The sequence below is a fragment of the Cryptotermes secundus genome, unplaced genomic scaffold, assembly GCF_002891405.2.
Source record: "Cryptotermes secundus unplaced genomic scaffold, Csec_1.0 scaffold5, whole genome shotgun sequence".
Classification (NCBI taxonomy): Eukaryota; Metazoa; Arthropoda; class Insecta; order Blattodea; family Kalotermitidae; genus Cryptotermes; species Cryptotermes secundus.
Genome location: NW_019724742.1, coordinates 242,622 through 264,700, shown reverse-complemented (window position 1 = coordinate 264,700; position 22,079 = coordinate 242,622). Strand labels below are relative to the sequence as shown.

General features: G+C 45.0%; 1 protein-coding gene across 2 annotated transcripts in view; it reads right to left on the bottom strand.

The window, feature by feature from the left end:
• Positions 1-22,079, bottom strand: part of LOC111862710 (eukaryotic translation initiation factor 5B) — a 114,305-nt gene that overhangs the window by 23,421 nt on the left and 68,805 nt on the right. For both annotated transcript variants that reach the window (XM_023848331.2, XM_023848330.2), the window contains exon 21: positions 6,609-6,770. In XM_023848331.2, coding sequence (XP_023704099.1) covers positions 6,609-6,770 — 162 coding nt within the window. The remainder of the gene's footprint in view (positions 1-6,608; positions 6,771-22,079) is intronic.

Here is a 22,079-nt window from a genome sequence, read left to right as displayed (position 1 = left end):
GTGGGCAGGTCATGTAGCACGAATGGTGAAGATGAATGCATATAGGATATTGGTGGGAAAGCCGGAAGGAAAGAGACCAATATGAAGACCAAGACGTAGGCGGATGGATAATATTAAAATGGATCTTAGAGATAGGATGGGGTGGTATGGCCTGGATTGATATGGCTCAGGATAGGGACAAGTGAGGGGCTCTTGTGAACACGGTAATGAACCTTCGGGTTCCATAAAATGCTGGGCAATTCTTGTGTAGCTGCACAACTGAAGAAGGGTTCAGCTCCATGCAGTTAGACTACCCAGCGTCAGATCCCAGAGCGCAACTAGGGGCTCAGAGCAACAATGAATGGAACAGGAGCCCTAATGGTACTCTAGTGGATGAATGAGCTCTGGAAATTTCAACGGCACGTGTCAGGGCACACCACCCCAAAAACAGCTGGGGGGAGGGGGGTAGCAGGAAGTAGGACATGAGATGAATGAGGGAATGCTGAAAATTTCTACACGTGTAAGGGTGCAATGCCCTGGATGTAGTTTCCGGATTCTGCCATTGGTCAGAGGGAGAGAGGCTGTGTGCCTGCTGACGTCATTAGCCTGTTAAGGGATGAATGAAATTTCTGGTGACACGTGTACTGGAGGACTGACATCGATTTCGGAACCCTGCTACTGGTTGGGATTTTAGGGGCAACTGTATGACGTCATAAGCATGAAAAGGGGTGAATGGGGTATAGTTCGAATTTTTGAATGGCACGTGCAGGGGTGTTAATGGCCGATAGATGCCCTAGTTTGGGCCTTACTGGAGCAGAATGGAGGGCTGTACACGTGTCATCAGGTCAGTGACCTCAACAGAGAAATAGGTCACAGGGGGTGGCATGCGTACAAATGACGTCACGGGGTACACGTGGCTGACCTGGACTGTTTCAGTGAAAGTAGGTCTTCTGATATGAATGGGGGCAGGGGAATGTTTTGATACCTCAATGAAAGAAGAGAACGCAGAACGCGATGCGGGCAGAAGGACATGGCAAGTCCTCAAACGTGATTGCTTCGTTTCTTTTATTCTCGGTAAGGGTAGTTTCTTCGGAGAACAAAATTAAGAAATTTAAGACGCCGCATGCGCGAGCCAAATTTTGTGCAATCAGTTGAAAGTAACACTGGAAAAATGGGTACTGAAGCCATACATACATATATACACACACACACACACATACCTCCAACAAAAGGCCGTGCCATAGCTCAGGCGGTTAGTCGCCGGCTTCGAGCCCAGGTCAGGTCATGTGGATTTTGTGGTCAACAAACTGACACTGATGCAGGTTTTCTCCGTGTACTTCGGTTTCCCCTGCCAATTCTTCATTCTACCAAATTCTCCATCATCATAATCACCCCCGGTAGGTACAATAGGCCATTCAGTGGCCGATGTGCCGAGTGGACCCAGCTGGACTCCACCCCACCCCCCACTCCCCTGTTTCACTGAAGAGAAGGCTGAATGAGCCTCAGAACAAATGGGGATGGAGTGGCGAAAAGAAAAATCCACGTTCCTGCATGAAACGATATACGATCATTCAATCTGGACAATCAGTTTACATAGGCTAATACCAATAACCGATAATGATAATGATGACAACTATTACTGATACAGACGTAAATACGCGAACCTGCCAAATTTCATATACCCGTAAACACGTGTAAATGTAGTCTCTTCCTACCTGAACTGACTTCACTAGATGCCTACGTCTCTTGAGTCTCTTAGATAGTTCTCGACATGTGAAATTCATGTACGGGTTGGTCTCTTCCCGAATGCCATTTGCTCATCCCTGTTTCCGTCAGTTCAAACTAAAATGATCCATAATACAAACAGATGACAAACAGCTTCGTTTCTGAAGGACCCTCGACAACTATCACCGAAGACATCCATGAACGTAGCTTTTTTCTAGGAACCATTTTCCTTCGCCTTCTTTCGAATTAGTAGGCATTCGTTTAACTCTCCAAACAGTGGCGGAGGAGTTCCGGGCCAGCGAGGTCGGTAAAGTCACTGGGCGTGGCCTGATCGAAGGGGATAAGTTTCTCTCTTCGTCATCCAGTTCAAACAAAATATGCCCTACTGAACCACCCATCCAAGAGGCATAAGGGACTACTTGGATAATGAAGCCGTAGCGTGAAACAGACCGCTGACCTCCACTGAAGTTAGCGGCGGTACCTTCGCGCGAGGGGGCACGCGGTAGAGTAGTTGGTTGAGGCACTATGCTACAAACCAGAAGGTCGCGAGATCGAATCCCGATGAGGTGGATTTCTTTCAATTTACCTAATCCTTCCAGCCGCACTATGGTCCTGGGGTTGACTCAGCCTCTAACAGAAATGAGTACCAGGAATATTCATGGGGGTAAAGGGCGGCCGGCGCGTAAGGCTGACAACCTGACCGCCATCTATGAGCCGACTGTCTAGAAAATGTGGGAACCTCAACCTCTCACAACCCTACGGGCCTGCAGGGCACTGTTACAGGGATACTTTTACTTTTACTTTACCTTCGAGCGCACACACACCGGGACAACCGTCACTTTCTGCGGCAGTAGGTACTCGAAACACAGCAGATAACTGAAATTCTCTACTTCTATCGTTCATGAACACAAATTACCAGTAAAGGTAGCTCAGAGGCAATACGAATGCCGTGTCTTCAGCTATGTTATCCGGTTAGTCAGGAAACGTACCTATCGACAGGTTTTATTCGGCCCGTCCATGATATAGTATCCAAAAACGGGTAAAGACTGCGTTTTCCTTTATACTCAAGACATGTCTAATAGCACGCTCACAAATCGGAAATCATACGTCGTATGATATTCCATTCAGAACGTGAATGTAGAAATGTCTCATACATGATACAGAGCGACGCCGAGGAAAACAATAAAATGTAAACTGGAAAAGGGGGAACACAGAGAGAAGAATAGAGGAAACAATCGTATTTATGCCACGTCTATAGTCCTACCTATAACTGAGCTCTTGAGAAACCACCAGTTGCTCAGCCATTAAAGAAATTCCCAGCATTTTGCTGAACCCAAAGATTCATTGCCATGATCAGGACCCCTACTAGCACCAATAGTTGGTTACACGAATCCAGCCCGCTCTGTCTTCCTATTTCTCTCAGTCCGACATGCCGCGTTTAGGTTTGCAGAAATAGACTTCTTCCAAACGCCATGGGTTTGTAACGGACAGAATATACTAGTACCACTAGGTTTTTTTTCTGACTTCTTTCAACCAAATTCCTGGATAGTTCTACAAAACAGGCAAAGATCTTTTCGTAACAACCTTTCCACTTTAACATTCATAATCCTGCAATGACCCATGTGATGTTATATAATGATTACAGCTGAAACAGCGCCATTATATAGAGAAATACATATATATATTTTTTAAAAGAGTGATGCCTTCTGGGATATAATGTCGTGTAGTCCGGTATTTCGGAGGAACATATCGCATCCATCTTCAGGCTCGAAGAGTAAGCCAAGCACGAAATAAACACGAAGCAGACAGCAGGCTTGCTCTCTACTTCATGCCAATTTCCTGCTTAACTTAAATTTCGATCCTGAAGACTGAGGCGATTTTTCTCCGAAACGTGGGCTTTCACAAGGCTACACGGCATTATACCTCAGAATAAAGAAATATTCACAGCGACCGCTCCTACAATTTCTGTAGCTGATAACTCTCAACCTGCACACGCACACAGAACGTCTTACTCTTACACGTCTCAGAGTCTCCACAGCCACGCTTTGCGTAACGCCTTCGCGGGCGCATACTTCAATGATTTAGAGCTTTAGGGAAATCTCCTTCTCAAACTAGGGAGCAGGGATAGCTCAGTTGGTACGGCGACGGCATATGTGTTGTATGGTAGAGGAATAGGGGTTCGATTCTCGCAGAGGCAGATTTCACTGTCTCACAGCGTGCAAGCCGGCTCTCGGATGCAACCAGCATATGTAATTGCTACGGCGACTGTAACTCCGGGAGTAAAGCGGCAGTAGAGCGAATCTGACCACTCACCTCCAACTAATGCCGAGGTTAAGAACACGTGGAGCTAAACCTCTACGCCTTGTGGTGTGGGCATTACTTAATTAAGCACAGGGGTAACTTTACTTTTTATCCGTACTATTATTTGTAAGGTCCAGATATAAACTTGAAGAAAATCCGTTATGAGTTCCCGAAAAATGAGGGCGGACAGACACGATCTGTCCTACATGTAATCATAACGCGGTACCGTATTACTGAACTCGCCACAAAAGCCCCAGTGTTAGTGCCCGCAAAGAAAGTCTAAACCAAATGAAACGAACACACACACACACAAAAAAAAACTCCGTAGTCTGTAGTCCGCAAGCGAACTATACCGACCGAGCGACCGCCGCTTCTCTGCGAAGTTGGTGCCAACTTTTGCGGATAGAGGGTGTCACATGGTCTGCGCAACGGATCCCCACGGCCTTTAATCTCGGTTTTCTAGACCGGAGCCGCAATTTCCTTGAAATAGCTCCTCAATTATCCTCACGAGGCTGAGTGGACCCCGTTCCAGACCCACTACTTCTCAGAAAATCTGGTAGCGCCGGGAATCGAACCTGGGACCTCTGACCACTAGACCACAGAGGCGCTCCAACGAACATACAGCGTTAACACAATTCTGAGATTCATGCACATGGGAAAGAAGCTGCTGTTATGAATTGTCCGTTATTCTGAGCGTGGGTGCGGGGAAGCCTTCAATCAAAGTTCACTGGTGGGATGGGGCGCGAAGCACCAGTCCAGAGTAAACTGTTTGCTATGAGAAATATGACAAGGGCAACACAATGCTCGCTCCTTCAAGCAGTGACCTGGTCCTGACAATGCCCCGAACTGAGATCTATCTAAACTGGACAGGCTATACAAGTAGGCCTACACATATCCAGGTCACAGGGTTGCTACCCCATTATATGCATGACGACAGGCCCACTGACGTCATCACTTGACCTTTTTAAGAGAAAGTGCCGCCCCTTTGATCTCCATTCTGAATTCCACTATAAGGGGGGTGGCTGCTCCATGCAGATGAAGGGGCGGCACGTGGCAATCCCTTCTCCATCTCATATGGCGTCATCCGGTTCGAGTTGTTACAAACATCGAGCGATCGCTTTCTTCATCAAATATCCTGTGATTTCGAGCATATCGATTTTGGACTGGCCTACTTTCCCGTACTTGACCTTACCCACCGCGGTAGCTGGTAGCCAGCGAGCCTCATCCGAGCATGGCACTACGATATCGAGCACAGAAAGTCGCGGCGGAGTACACACACTCCTACTTCGTATTCTGGAGGCCCTGGGTTCAACCCCAGGCTGGGGACTGGTTACCTTGACTGAGATATCTCGCTCTCTTCCTCAGTTCCTTTGGTAAATGCCAAACTATGGCTTTAACTTACAACATGACATCTTTGAGCATTATTTCCAATTAATTATTCAATAGCCATCCCTCATGCAACGCTATATAATCTTGGCGTTTGAAAGTGTCGTTAAATAAACCAAGAATACCATATTATCTTTCGACAAAACAAAAAAATTCCGTAGCCTGTAGTCCGCAAGCGAATTAGACCGAGCGACCGCCGCTTGTCGGCGAAGTTAGCGCCAACTTTTGCGAATAGAGGGTGTCACGTGGTAAGCGCAACGAATCCCCACGGCTCTTAATTTCGGGTTTCTAGACCGGACAATCAGAAAACATAAAGAAAGAAATTATGGATGGAAAGGCCGAGAAGACGAGTTGGTAGCCGTACCGGAAGTCGGGGTGTGGTAAAGGACCGTATGACGGTCAGGGATCTTCAGGTTCTTCAATATACCACGGAACCTGTTTCTAAACACAACACAAAATAAACTGAAATACTTGCGGTTAAAACGGGTTCCTATTTAGCACAGGCACATCTGTTTCCACCTAAAGAAAGCATGGTCACATGGCAGAAATCAACAGAGCAGTTCTCTTCCTGGGGTGGAGTCCAACTGGGTCCACTCGGCACGGCGGCCACTGATTGGCCTACTGTAGCCTGCCCCGGGTGATTATGATGATGGATAATTTGGTGGAATGAAGATTGGCAGGGGAAACCGAACTTCTCGGAGAAAACCCGCCCCAGCGCCACTTTGTCCACCACAAATCTCACTTGACCAGACCCGGGATCAAACCCGGGCCGCCGCGGTGGGAAGCCAGCGACTAACCGCTTGAGCGACGGCGCGGCTTTACATTTATACGTACGTGTTTCAAGACTATTCCGGGTCAGTTCAAACAGATGCCAATGGGAACGCTGAGAATGAGGATTTAAGTTAACAACAGCAAGCTGTTTTAGTACCCATCTGGCGTACCGGTGCCACAGTTTGATAAACACTGCATTATGATATTCGTTTTGATATCAATTCCAGGAAGATGGCAGATGGAACAAAATTAAACGAGAAAATCCTTCAAGTAAATTATTTTCCGTTAGGTATTTGTATTCCTTTCGTAGCTTCCAATTCTTAGAAGCAATTTGACATCGATTTTCATCCTATATTCAAGGGAGAAGACAGGATATCGGATAATGCAGTTTCGGGCGTACACAAGTTTCACTACACTATGACTTCACCATTTTTCATAGATCTTACCTTACTGACAAGGAAGTCCTTTTCATCGAAGTGTCTACCGAACATTTTGGGCGCTTCTCCGGAGACGGGCTCGATCTTAATGCACACCTCCTGTCCTTTTCTTGCACTTTCCACTGTTTTATGGTTGATTTCGATACTCGTCACTACACCCAAGTCCACGAACTGAAAAAGAAAACAGGTTTCAAAAGACAAAAGAATTTCGACTTAATGGATTTACCGGCTATAAACAGGTACGTTCACACCCTATTCCGTGCCACTGAATCAACATCTGAAGTCCAACACGTGGATATTGCTAGGTCAAATATGAGATGATATGCGATTTCTTCCGAGTCCATGAAATGGAGGCTGAACTGCCATTTAGACATGAAAACGAACATATAATCAGGGACCCATTCTGGACCCATGATTTTTATTCGGCTTCGTAATCTTTTTTAAACAGACGGTAGGACTCAGACGAGTGATCAGCCCGTCGCAAGGCCGCTACCTAAACACAGGACAATACAAACACAGGATAAACGCATACACACACCAAACATTCATGTCCTGAGTAGGATCCGAACCCACGATCCCAGTGTCCGAGCGAGCGAAGACAGTTCAAGCCTTAAACCGCGCTCCTACTGTGACCGGCGGGTTGAATTCATATAGGCTTATATCATTATACAGACTTAGTTGTGCATATCTTGTGTCGTTAATGCTTTTTTATTACTCTTTGGGGTGGAATGAGGCCGAACGCCTTGGTACTTAGGCAGCAAGCGAACCAGCTGCACGAGCCTCTGGCGACAGATGATAGAAGAGTGCATTGGCGAGATGATAACTGACAGGAGAAACTGCCTCAGTGTCATTTTGTCCAATAAAAATCCCATTTGGACTGCCCTGGGGCTGAAGACGGGCCTCCGCGAAGAAAAACCGATGAATAACGTCCTGAGCTAGGGCATGGATGTTGTTAGTGTCACAATTAGGTAAATTTATACACGGACGGTAAACTGAAATAGGTTAGCGAACTGAGCTTGTGAGCTGATGGTCTTAAGATCGAATTCTACTTCAGTAAGTTCTGACTTCGTTTGAAATTCTTAATAAGTTACTATACAGTATCATCGGCCCTTCAGATAAAGCTTCAAGGTTCGCATCATCGCCATGTTTGTAACTGCCACTTGCAAGCACGCGCAGAACTTATAGGCAAATTTTATTCCAAACTTCATATTTCCAACTCAATCATTTCATTAGTTATAGCTGTCAAAGTGAAAATTAATTGGGAATATCCGCACGACAGCCATGTTGTTCCACAATAACTGCTAACTTCACGTTTTTTTTTCGACGCTCGGACTAACAACGTCAAGTGACTTACTTACTTAGTTACTCATGGAGCCGCCAATTCTGCAGCTACTCAAGAGGGGCTCAGCATTTTATGGAACCCGAAGGTTCATTACCGTGTTCACAAGAGCACTCCACTGGTCCCTATCCTGAGCCAGATCAATCGAATCCATATCCTATCTAAGATCCATTGGTCTTCCTAGTGGTCTCTTTCCTTCTGGCTTTCCAACCAATATCCTATATGCTTTTCTCTTCTCTCCCATTCGTGCTACAAGCCCTGCCCATCACATACTCCTTGACTTGATCATTCTACTCGTAATTATACGTGGAGAAGAGTACAAGTTATGAAGCTCTTCATTATGTAGTTGAGAAGAAATTCACACTTGACAAGTGATCTACCGTTTGATCGATCAGTCAAGAAACACTAAACAGAGCCCCGCTTCATCTTAAAGACTAACCATTTGGCACGATAGACTACAAGCCTACGCCTCCTAACAATGAAGCCATTTGCAAGTAAATATCAATATGGCGGCATAACTTTCGAGACGTGAGTAGACCACTTGGGATGTCAACCAAGCTGGCTTAGCGTTAATGAATTTGGACTTTAATTCAGGTAGTGTTGGTTCGAGATTCGACCGGGCCGTCCACTATCCTGTTCACTCCTGCCCCACTGTGTACTAATTAACTTCAGCAGCTCGCAGAGGCCTAAGCTCATCCACACATGCAGCACCCGGCACCTGTCACGGCCGGAGAAGCCCAAAGCGTTGTTGCGAGGATACGGAAAGGAGTATCTACTACCGCTGCTAGGATGGAGGGGAAATCCCCTAACTATTAAGATAAGCATAAACCTGCCATCAAGTTCATCAATTTATAATGATTAAATAATCATACAGCTCCATATGTTTCGGCCTCAATTCCCTGTCTTCAGGGGCAACCAAACTAAAGGAAACTCTACATGATTTATTTAAAATATTTCAAAATATATGTCATTTAAATTAAATGGAATTTTAAATTACTAAAACATCCACAACTGGTACTATGCTCAAGTGCAATGGTGGACAGAGATGCATGTCTGTGGGTACGTTGAGGAGAGAGCGGAAGAAGGGGGAGGAACGACGACGGGAAGAATATGAATGGGATGGGAAAGCAACACGGAAGGAAGGAGGGCAGGAAAGGAAGAAACAAACGATTTTCCCGTCACCTTTGACGGTCTAGGACCTGCATTTACATAACCTATGAAACCAGTAATCTCGATCGTTGCACTGCACGGCCCAGAACAGTTAGTCCATTATTAGAATTAGAATGAAAATGTGGAGTTAAGGTTCAGATGACAGTGACTATGAAGAGTACGGTCCTCCGGGCTGTAAAGCCTCCTAGTTCAGAAGCAGTCCGACGTTTCGGAGGAACATGCTGTCTCAAATGCAGGTAACCATACAGCCTGCTTCTGATGGTCTGAATTATTCTTCCACCACGAACATGAAGGCGACATGTTCCTCTGAAACGTCGAGCACCCTCCGCGCTATATGGCGTTACGATCCATAAGCCCGTTCCTTTCACAGATCGACATTACAGATATGTTGGGTATTCTGATAAAGAGAAAAACATTTCCGATATATGCACTCCACCAAAGGCCGAATATAACCTAAGTGCTTCCATTTGAGTACAGTGGAAAAAAAGAAAACTCCGTGGTTTTAGTCCGCACGCGAACTGTACTGACCGAGCGACCGCCGCTTGTCGGCGAAGATAGTGCCAACTTTAGCCGATAGAGGGTGTCATGTGGTCAGCGCAACGGATCCCCACGGCCGTTAATCTCGGTTTTCTAGACCGGTCCATTTGAGGAGCAATGACTAAAAAGCCAGCTCATCGTGTCTATATGGGGAAAGAAAGAAGATTTATCACCCCTGTCACTAACCAAAACTGAGAAGACCCACGACATGGAGTTTTCGGTCCCTGCGCCTCAACATGTGCAAACCAAGCGTGGGTACCTATTCGGTGGTTGACTGTAAAATTGTGGATACATTCTATTGCTGTGACGTATGGGTATTGTTTCGGCTAAGATCACAGACGATCAAGGAACTGAATCGTGCTTCTTGTTGGGACGAGATGTTGACACAGGTGCGCACTGCAATCGTTATATACGAATTATACTTGCCAAGAAACAACGTACTTTAACTGTTTATTTGCTTTACGGGCGCTGTCGCGGGTGGCTTAGGAGACTCTGTGTACACACTGAGAATCCAAGGAGTATTTCAGAAAATATCCGAGATAGATGAAGGCATTATCATACGAGTTGGCTTGTTACTGGATTAAAATTCGGCTCAAATGCCATTGTTAAAAGACTCAGAGATGAAGCTTAAACTATATTAACCTAAATTCTAGATAATACATTTTCTCCTCGTGTAATGTTTATACTAACGCCTCTGCGGTATAGTGGTCCGAGTTTCTGGCTACAGATCCAGATGTCCCGGGTTCGATTCCCGGCGCTATCAGATTTTGTGAGAAGTAGTGGGTCTGGAACGGGGTCCATTCGGCCTCGTGTGGAAATCTAAGAAATCATTTCAAGGAAATAGCGGATCCGGTCTATAAAACAGAAATTAACGGCCGTGGGGATTCGTTGCGCTGACCACGCGACACCCTCTATCCGCTAAAGTTGGCACTAACTTCGCCGACAAGCGGCGGTCGCTCGATCGGTATGGTTCGCTTGCGGACTGAAACCACGGAGTTTGTTTTTTGTTTTGTAATGTTTATACCACCTTGAGCACTTCGTTTGAAATTAGGCGCGGTATGTAGGCTTGAGATAGGCCTCAGTGACCCTGTAGCACTAATAATTCAATTACCGTTTCATATGACTTTACGACATTCTATAGCAGAAGTCTTGATTTCTCGAGTCTGGCAAATTCTGGGAATTAGAGAAAGAGTAGTCGAAGGAGGTGCGAAAGTTGAAAGACGTTGTGTACATGGTTATTTGGCGAGGGAAAGACATCTCTCCGAAACTCTTCCTTTGCTTGCAGCACGAAGTAAAGGGCGGTGGTGTACTGCGAATCAACTTCAATACAGTTCAGTTCCTGCATAATGCGTTATTACCAGTTCTGCAAACATTCATATCACGGAATCAGACGAGTGTTAAACAGATCGTATGGAATAAAATACCACATAGCCACACCCGACAAACTATTTATAATACGCAAACATTCGCGAAACAGGAAAATCATTCTTATAAAACAAATTTAAGCCGATCACAGTGGCCGCGCGGTCTTCGCTGGCTCTAACGCTGGGATCGTGGGTTCGAATTCCACTCAAGCCATGGATGTCTGTATTGTGTGCGTTTATTCTGTTTGTGTTGTTCAGTGTTTAAGTATAGGCTTTGCGACGGGCTGATCCCCCATTCAAGGAGTCCTACCGACTGTGTATAGGATCAAGAAACTGATAAAGCGGCTAAGGCCCAACAAAGGGCTGTAGAGCCATAATAATTCAATTCAATTCAATTCTTTATTATTTATGTGCCGAGTCAACAGCCGCAAGGCCAATTACAGACACAGCACAGTGTAGATACAAGTAATTATATTATGGACAATCACAATATAAAGTCAAAGAGAAACTACAAGCAAGCACTCGAGGAAAAACGCATTAATGCAAACATGTAAACAAACAATAATAATTTCATTAACATAAATCAATAATGCAGACAAGTAAACAAAGAAATAATAATTTCATTAAAATAAATCTAAGTTGTTGTTGAGAACTGATAAATGNCCACATATACACGGTGCCAAATCTCAGAAGACTGCTTTCTTCATAGTCACCGCCGTGAAAGCCTCAAATCTTACAATAATTATTCAGTTTAATTGTTGTTTATTGTACATGCAAATAACAATACTCGTACTAGCAATCATATTATATTTAAAAATCGTTTGGGGAGAACTTTCCTGGCTCCGAATACGTCAACATCCCCGCAAACAACATCAGCAGCTGCTTCACATCTAGCAGAGGGACAGTTTTAGATGAGGAGCAAACACTGAACAATAAAAGTCCCTAATAATAATAATTTGCTGAAGTTGCTGAAGAAAACGGACGTTCCGAGCAATGGGGCGCAGAGAATTCTGAAAGAGGGGAGTGTAATGCTACAGAAGGCAAACCATTCAGAGTGGCACGTAATAAAACTAAAACATAAAACAGAAACAGAAGTAGACAAATCTGATAAATGCGTAGGTCGTACGGCAAGGTGCGAGTTCGGCATTAGAAGAGTTACTTCCAATTTCGAAGAACAAAATTAACTTTTTTATTATTGCTAGTGGGATGGGATTAAGTCCCTTGTACTGAGGCCACTTCTGGCCTATTGTCCCAGCCCCAGATGATAGGTGAGGGTGATTGTGGAGCAATTGGTGGAATGAAGATTGGCAGGGGAAACCGAAGTACTCGGAGAAAACCTGTCCCAGCGCCACTTTGTCCACCACAAATCCCACTTGACCAGACCCAGGATCGAAACCGCGCCGCCGCGGTGGGAAGCCAGCGATTAACCGCTTTAACTATGGCGCGGCCATAAAATGAACTTACAGGGAAATGAGTGCTGTAACACACTGTTATAAAATTACGCTTCATGTATGAGACACCCAGGGACAATGGAAAAATTCTTGAATTACGGATATCCTATACAGAAGAGTATCAAGAATGAAAAGCTAACTGCGGTGAGCGACAGTTTACAGAAAGAGATAGGCCTACTCTCAGGATCTACATGGGCCAGGGAGCTATCATTTTTCATGCCGGAAATGAACGAGGGAATACTGCAAACAAATCATGCCGAAATCCTATGAATATTGACCACGATTTGTGTGTGACATAAAATTTAGTAATTCTGAGACAGTGCAAATAAATTCCAAAATTTCCTAACTTTTGTTTTAGTCACTGGTTACAATTTTCAGCCGAAGACAACATTAATATTGTCTACCCTAAACACGTAAAGACAAACTTATCCCTGGCCTTAATTAAGCACCACGCCATGAAGATGCATGGGGAGTGGAGGTTATAGCTACATCATTCTTAACTTCGGCACTGGGTGAAGGTGAGTGGTCAAATTCATGTCTCTGACCCTTTACCCCCGGGGAAGCGCCCTCAGAAACACATTCTACAGAAGGCAGGGTGGGCCCCAGAGCCCATGTGGACGATGCGGAAAAAAAAAGTCTCTCCCGGCCGGAGGTCGAACCCTGCTTCCTCGGTCGTGAAGGCCTTAGCCCGGACGCTTGCTCCTCAGCAAACTAGCAGCTGTAACTTCTCTTGTCGCGCCATCCTAGTACCCATTATCACCCTTCATGCTAACCCTTGAGAGGCTACATGACTAAGCCAGGGCACGAACGTCTGGACCTCAGCGAAACCCGCCACCATCTCGCAGTATAAATACAAGAAAATCAGCCTGGCTGATCTGCCTTTCCTTGAGATGCTGAAAACCACCCTCAAATCTGTAGCTTCACTTGTACTCGTAGTCTGAATAATAATATTCAATTTTATTTTATTTAAATCATAAATAACACAGAGGTAAGAGAAATGAAGTACCAGGATAAAGGGATTCGCATCCTGCACTTTTACACGTAATTTACACAAGTTTGTAGGTGGGAAGCTCCGTGTTGAGTTTTTAGGGGGCTCATTCCGCATGCCCATAGGGCTCTGATACCTCATTTTTTTCCTTTGTCGCTACAGCCCCAATCCGAGCCTTGGCCTACCTCCATGAAACTTTCCGTTTTACTTCGGTTTACTTCATCTTAGACATTCGGTAGAACTCCTTTGGTGGGTGATCAGCTCGTCGCAAGAGACCTCATTTCATTCATTCATCAGTAATCTGTCGTCAGACGACAGGTCCACAGTCTCTTCCAAAACAGTTCCCCCACTTAACGCGATCTAGAGCTTTCTCTTTCAAATAACCTCTTCTGTCCCTGAAGTCATCCAGCATCTTCTTACGTCTTCTTCCTCGTCTTCTGGTTCGCATACATGGTGTCTCTGTTTTTGGAAAGAGACTATCCAGGAAAAGTGGTAATGTGGTAGTTTTTCCATTTGCTTTCCACATCGCAGTACAACAGCCGTTCAAACCACTCTGGTCACGCCTGTTGCTATACGAACTTGAACCATCTTGAGCATCATTTGCTCTGTGCTTCAAGTCGCTGCTGATGACGCTGCTTCCGGCATCAGTTATTGGTTTTTGGTGTCTCTCTTGTTCTGATGCCTACCCTTTGACCTGTCCAGCAAGGAAGGCCCTGCCAGTAGCTACGCTACCGCTGGTATAGCTCTCAGGGTCCTTGGCATACTCATTTAGGCTTCTATAAATTGTTTAATAGGCCTATATGCATGAAGGTAAAGTCATCCACATTCCGTGGAGGCCCATAGGGTTGTGGGAGGTTGAGGCTCCCACACGGCGGTTAGGTTGTCAGTCTTACGCGCCGCCCGCCCTTTACTCCCTCAGGAAGATTCCTGGTAGTCATTTCTATTGGAGGCTGAGTCGAACCCCAGGCTGGAAGGATTAGGTCAACTGAAAAATCCACCTCGTCGGGACTGGAACCTTCGAGCATAGTGCCTCAACCAACTACGCTACCGCGTGGCCCCCTATATGCATCGAAGTCTATTATATAAAAATCTGATTTTAAGCCAGTCTAGATTAGGTCTAACTTAAGCAGCTTAGTAGCAGAGATGATTCCTAGCCAGAACTGCCACACACACATACGTCTCGGTCTCAACGATTATGGATTTACCATTATCAGAATAATATAACCATGAAAACAAATTATCAAGTATTTACATAAAGTTTTCATCGCTAAATTTACGACAGCTGTTCAAAACGACTATCCTCAGCCTCTATCCACATTCTGACCCGTGTAGCTCGCATCACTTTATACGGGTTGTAGCATCCGAAACGTGACGAAGCAATGGATCTCGTGTTTCTATTCTCATCTGTTGGTACACCATCTCTCTTGTGAGCTGGGGTCGCAGACCTGGACGGCCGATCCACTGACCAGGGAACCGATTATCAAGATACATTTCTTTCGATTTGAGTTCCCACAACGGTTGTTACGAACAGTTCTGTCTTCTGGGGCATGCCGTCTAGCCCGCTGAAAGCCAACCGACGTTTCAGACGAATATGTCGCCTACACTTTCAGGGTCAAAGAATAAGCTAAGCTAGGTACCAGTCTGAAAGCAGGTGGCAAGCACACCCCCTACCAAGAAGATATAACTCCTGAAGATAAGTTTCAACTGCACGGCTAAAATCGGCAGGCGTTTCACCGTGCTCAAAATGCACAAGCATGTCGACAGAGGGAGAGACACTCCAAAGTTCTGTCCTGCCTTACAGGTGCTCGGTATTGCCACCCTTGGCGACGGGGCAGACGTCAATCCTGTAATCAAGTTCCTGCCACACGTTGCAACACCTCACGGTCGACAGCAGGGACTGCCTCCACGATCCTGACTCAGCTGTGATAAATCACGTTACAAGGGGGCACGTAGACGATTGTTGATGTAACCTCACGAGAAAAAAACCATATGGGGATACGTCAGGGAAGAAGAGAAGAGTCATTGTCAGAAGCGCGCCCAATCCAGTGACCAGGAAGATTAGCATTGAGGTGACCATGGGACGCTCACGTCTTGTTGGAAAATGAAGTCCTCGCTATCATCCTGTAATTGGGGCATTAGTCACAGTTGGAACATGTCCAGGTAGTTGATACCGGTAACAATTGGCTCCGCAAAGAAAGAAGGTCCGTCGACTTTGCAAGCGGAAACGAAACAAAAACACGTTTGCTTTAGGCGAATCACGACGTGTTTCACTGCTGCATGAGGATTTTCCGTGCACCAAATGCGTATGTTGTGACGGTTCATCTTACCACACACATGAAACGTCGCCTTGCCATTGAAAACCAGTTTCTCAGGAAACCCGTCTTCTTCTAGCGGCTGTTGGAAACACAAGCACAACTGGAAACGAAGAGGGTGATCCTGGGAATTCAGCGCCTGCCAACAGCTGCAGCTGGTACCCTTTCGCGCGACGTGCGACTTCTGAGGGCTCCTGACAGAAGTTTCTCGCGCACGCTCCACAGTCTCGGTGGGCCTGTTCGTTTCGCAGAGCACAGGTAGCCACTCTACTGGAATTTTTTGTACCACTCATGAATTATCTTGTCCGTAGGTGGTTCTGTGTGGTACTTGGTCTGCAACCTCCGTTGCATCATCACAACTGAGTCGGGTTTGGCAAATTTCAAGACAGAACGCTTTCTAATCCCCTGTCCTCGCCATGTTTAGTCATGAAACCTGCAAGTACGCCATGGCACAAATCACCCCCCAAAAATTGGGGAGATTCTCTACATACTGACATGCTTCTTTCTGCCGTGTCTCTTGGTTGCTGCGCTGCCGGGTTAGGAAATTCTGGAGGGACTTATGAATTACCCTGTATATTTAACGAATTACGCCAAGGTTTGAAGCGTTCAACGCGAAAAAGTTCTAGCGGCGATCAGCCGAGCCAATTTGAGTTAAAGCCAACGTCTCAGTGATCTCCTCAGGCTCCATCATCAGGGTTGATGTGGTGAATGCCCACAAGACGCTGACATACATACTAGTCTGTCAAATCGATAACTCTTCCTACTGGTGAACGATGCCGGGGGTGGGCGGAGTCTAGTTGTGTGGTCACCCATCGACTGTAACCTATCACTATGTCACTTAACCTGGTGTTCCCATTGCCGATTATTTTGTTCTCACATTGAACAGTCGGAGATGTGGTGAAACTAGTAGTTTGTCGCGAACGCGTTGTAAGTGGGGCAAAAGTTTTGGCAGTATTTGTACAGACTTCTTGATGCGGAGACGTCCCAACGATAATACACCTTTATTTTCCATCCTTTGGGGACTTGGGAATTATTATTACTAAGATGTCAATGTCGTACATGACTCTGTTTATGAGGACTGCTTGTTTATCTTTGTAAAACATCTGTTCTTCGGGTTCTGTAAAATGTTTGCAACGCGGAAGACATACTTCATGTATGTAAGATTTGAGGCTTTCACGGCTTGCAGAATTCTTATATTTTTTCTTCTACCCTGAAGATGGAGGCGATACGTTCCTCCGAAACGTCGGTTAACACCACTTATACACGGTGCCAAATCCCAAAAGACTGCTTTCTTCATACTTCATGTAGCTTAGACACAAAGCTGTAAATTACGCATTCAGGATCGTTTGAGATTTCGGTCCAAAATATCTCTTGCGGATGTATTAACAGTAAGACGGTCTCTCTCTCTCTCTCTCACACACACACACACACACACAACTGAAACCGGAAGTAACGCCCTGATATCAGAACAGTACACAGATTGTGTGGGAATACAGACAACGAGCAGCTATTCAAGAGCAGGTCTCTAGTCAGAACTAGACTCTTGTACATGCCCTTCGATATTCCCGCCACGGGATAAAACTTCCTTTGCTAAACGAACAACACGACTCTCTTCGTATGGAATACATCACTGGATGAAAGCAAAGGTTATCACCTATAATATATAAAACACAAACTGGTAATTTTAAATGACTAGAAGCGATGCTTCAGCTATTATAATGTTATGCCGTGACAGCACCGATCGCATTTTTAATGGCATACTGCATCAACTGCTGAGTGTGTTTCTGTATCTAAACTGCGACAAATACATAACCGAAACCACCCGCCCGCACTCCAGTGTTTCGGGCCACAATAAAAATTACAGGTATGGAGATCCTTCTTCCACTTGTAACGCAGAGAGACAGACAGCCTAAAGGAAGTGTACAGAACACAGTCCTGTTCGAGACGAGGACACACATTCATCAGGAAAAGATATTCTCCAAATATGAAGAACCGGATAAGTTATAATCGCGTTCACAAGAGCCCGGCACAGGATCCAATATCCATTTTAATACAGAGCGACCTGAAACACGCAACTCATTACAAAGATTAATAAGAAGCTTGAAATTGGTCCAGAAAACCCAAAACAGATGTAGCGTGAGGGGCTGCGCATATTTCGTAGGAGAAACTTAAAGGAATGCCAGTTGCAAATACGGTAGAACTTGGTTATAACGTCATCAAAGGGACCTAAAAATAGTGTCGTTATAAACGAATGTCGTTGTAACCGAAATGGGCACTTCCACAGTAGCCTTATGTTAGTCACGTAAAAATCTACCAAAAACCGAGTTAAAATGTTGCATTTTTTTTAGTGAAATACGCAGTTAAGTACAGACTAACGTAACATTAACGTGGAATTGCCCAAATGTGTAATATCAAAGACATATTACAGCGCTTTTCACTGACAATACACACCGCACTAATACTGTATATTAAAGGTAGGCCTACTCACCAAATTACAGTAGATTACATCAATTGTTGTGCCTTACTGTACCTAGATACGAGTACAGTAATCAGTTATCTTCATCTGTTTCCTGTTACTTGCCCAATACACACTTTCTAAATTACGTTCAATGTCCATATCAGAGAAATTCAGGAATGAAAATGACGTTACATACGAGGTTGATGCATTTGTGCATGTCGTACTAAGCAAGGTATAAAAACAGTTGCTTTATGAGGAATTAGTTCGTACCATTGAATATTTGACGCAATAGACAAGGTGTCGCAGAAACCGATGTTGCTATAACCAAGTTTTACTGTACTAAAGAAACCGTATTGGGGGTTTCGACATGAAGATCAGAGCAGAGAAATAAGATAATTTCCTTATCTCTGCTTGTGGAAGAAGAAAAAAAAAACACGGACAAAATATTAATCCGAAGTGTATGTATCAATTACATTTAAAACGAGTTCTTAACACATCTTGCTTTCCTCATAGCGCACGAAATAAACGATTTCAGGCGTGTTAATACCACGACTCTTCTGAATAAACATAGCAAGATACGCGGTCTTCAAAACAAGACCCGAATCCAGGACCTCCCGAATATGAAGCAAGAGGATTGCTCGGGCGTTTCGTTGCCATCTTCCCACCTCGGAGGTCCGGGTTCAATCCCAGGGCAGTCAAGTGAGATTTGTGGAGGAAAAAGTGGCACCAGAGCAGGTTTTTCTACAAGCACTCAGATTTTATCCTTTCGAGCATCACTGGGACAACACTCCACTGTCTCATCTACCACGAGGGGCTCTTACAATAGTTCTAATTGAGGCTTAAGTACGAAGAGGCTCAGAAGTCTTATTCTACCGCTAGATTAAAAAGAAACATACGAGTGTTCATTACCCAAGTGCGAAATTCGCTAGTTCATGAGGATATCTCACAGCAGCTTCCGACAGAATCCGACGATGGGTTCTGGAATTGCGAGGCGTGGCAAGTGCCGTATACTCACACAAGAAGTGTTTCCCCCTCTTGTCACATGTCGGAGAATTTCGGCCGTGGACCATTATATCTTTTCCGGTGGATGTCTCTTTCATTCTTTGAATATCAGAACTCTTCTCAATTCCTGACAGTTTCTCCAAAGCGATTTCTTCAGATAAAGTCTATCAGAGATGAACTATCCACGAGTATACTCAGGAACGAGAGTGAAAGTATTAAACGAGATCAGACATCTTTCTATCACACGCCGCAGAGTAGTGGTTATCAATTATGCTTCGTTTTTGGGAGCTTCCGGTTTCGAATATCAGTCACGACTGGCCACAATGACTGGAGGGGGTCGAGATTTTCCGTTGATTCTCACGCAGGCACTGCAATAGTACTTTGTGACATACAACGACTGTTTTCACATCCCCTATAATCATTTCGCCATTCAACTTACACGACATAAGAAGTCAATAAGGCGTTGTTAACGACATAAAGGGACACGAAAAGAACGTTTAACACCACATTCAAAATAAACCGCAACAGTTGATACAGTGTTATTCCTGGTACGCTCCGAAACCCATCCTTCCATCTAAATGGATGTTCCACACACATCTGATTTTATTTTGTAATTTAGGTCACCAAAACTAGTTTGCGTTTGAAAATGACCAACAAAGATGTTGGTCAACCCTAAAAGAGCGTATCCCGGCAACCGGAAGTACCCGTGACCGCCACGCTGATTAGCTGTAGCGATAACCTAAGTCTGTCTTCTTGACCAAGACCTCGTATCTTGGAGGAAAAGCGCGCTGTCCATCATGCTCTATCATTTCAAACAGCGCTGCTTCAGTACCACTTGGAAATGTAATAAATACAGTTCGTTTGCGGAAAGGGCTGTACGTGGGGCATTCGAAATCGAGCCGAAGAATAGTTCGACAGTTTTTAAATGCCACACGTTAAAGCTAATGCACAGAACCCTCAAACATTCAAATAGGGCCTACTGAACACATCTGTACTTCCCCATCTCACCTGAATGCGTTCCCTTAAACTTGAAACAGAACGACAATGACCCAGTTTACCCAGAAATGCTGACGACGCAAAATAATTACTCCATTACTGTCCATATGCCTAAATCAGGGACACCCGGTATCGTAGTTGGTAGAGGCACTATGCTACAAGCCGGAAGGTCGCGGGTCCGAGTCCCGATGAGGTGGATTTTTTTCAATTGACATATCCTTCCAGCCCGCAGTATGGCCCTGGGGTCAACTCAGCCTCTAACAGAAATGAGTACCAGGAATCTTCCTGGGTGTAAAGGGCGGCCAGCGCGTAAGGCTGACAACCTTACCGCCATCTGTGAGCCGAGTGTTTAGAAAATGTGGGAGCCTCAACATCTCACAACCCTTGGGCCTTCACGGCCTGTTACAGGGATAGCTTTATCTTTTTTGTGCCTAAAATATTCTTTATCGACGTCGCGAATGTTGGGAATCTCCACGAAAATTTTTATTGAATGCGATATGTTATAACCTGTGCCGAGATCGCTGGAGTAAGAGCAACGCTCTAGACTCTTATTCGGGAGGGGATCCGTTCGAATCGTGGTCAGGGCACCGGCTATCCCCACTGAGGTCTTTCGTGACTTTCCTTCGCCCCTCGGGGCAAATTCCGGGATAATGCCTTGATTATTCTAAGATCGCTTACTTGAAAATCCTATCCAATTTATCATTCAGTCATTATATAATTCGACGATATATGGTCTGAGATACGGACTTGTCTCAGCAGCCGACAGTTCACAGTTCGTTTCTCCGCTGTAGTGTACCTGCATACCTCGCACCGCAAGAATATGTTTCCAGACATCTGGTACCTTAGCGCGTGTTTGGTCACGTGACTGTTATTCTGAAATTCTCTGTCGACCAGTCATCGAGTATCCGTTTTTTTGGTTTCCAAAGATAACAGTAAAATGTATTAACAACCCAGCAAAATAATCTGGAAGTAACTGAACTTCTTGGACGAAAGCTGTGACTGGTGTTGAAACTTGGGTTTTCCAGCAAGGTCCAAAACCGCGAATGTCAAAACCATGCTCATCCTAATTTCCTCCACATCAAAGGAATTCTTTCCAAAATAGCGAAGAAGACATTCACGGTCTGGAATGCTTACCGCAGGGCACTTGAACACGACTGACTACTACCAGCTCTCATACGCGGACAAACGGCGGTGATCAGGCGCCATGTTCACCTGATCTGGAGCTGTACGACGCTGTCAAGTATCTCCTTAGGGGACATCCATGGCAATGTAATGGCCGTATAGCAAAACGACTTCAAATAGTTTCCAGGGATGACACAAACGTTGGAGAGACCGAATAATCGGAAAGCTTAGTACTCCGAAGCAGATCACACACACTAAAATGTTGTGATGTTTACCCTAGGCGTGTGTGTGTTGTAAATTTGTGGCTTGACAGAAATGGCTCTGGATAAGGTTCAGTGGCAGTTTTGTGTATCTAGTGATTCTGTAAAATTGGAGACTTTCTCTTTCTGCCAACTAAAGAAATATATGGCTTTTAAGAAAAGTTAGTTACTCCGCAGAGCAGGAAACATTCCAAACTGACTTCAACTCTTCTATGAAGGGGGCCGGAAAGGTACGTTACTTTCTCAGGGAGCTACATCAACCGTGGACATAACGACTATGGTCAGTACAAAACCGTTCCATGTGGTGAATTCTCACTGGCATGGAGAGCCTCTACGCTGGATGATTTCATTAGTATCCGGGCGAGGCTCCTGAACAGTTCAAAATTCGGAAATACCAATCTCCTAAGTGTTGAAGTTCTATGTTTTAGCAATCCACACGGCCTTCAAAACGGAGGTTAGCCTTATATAAACGCTACGTATT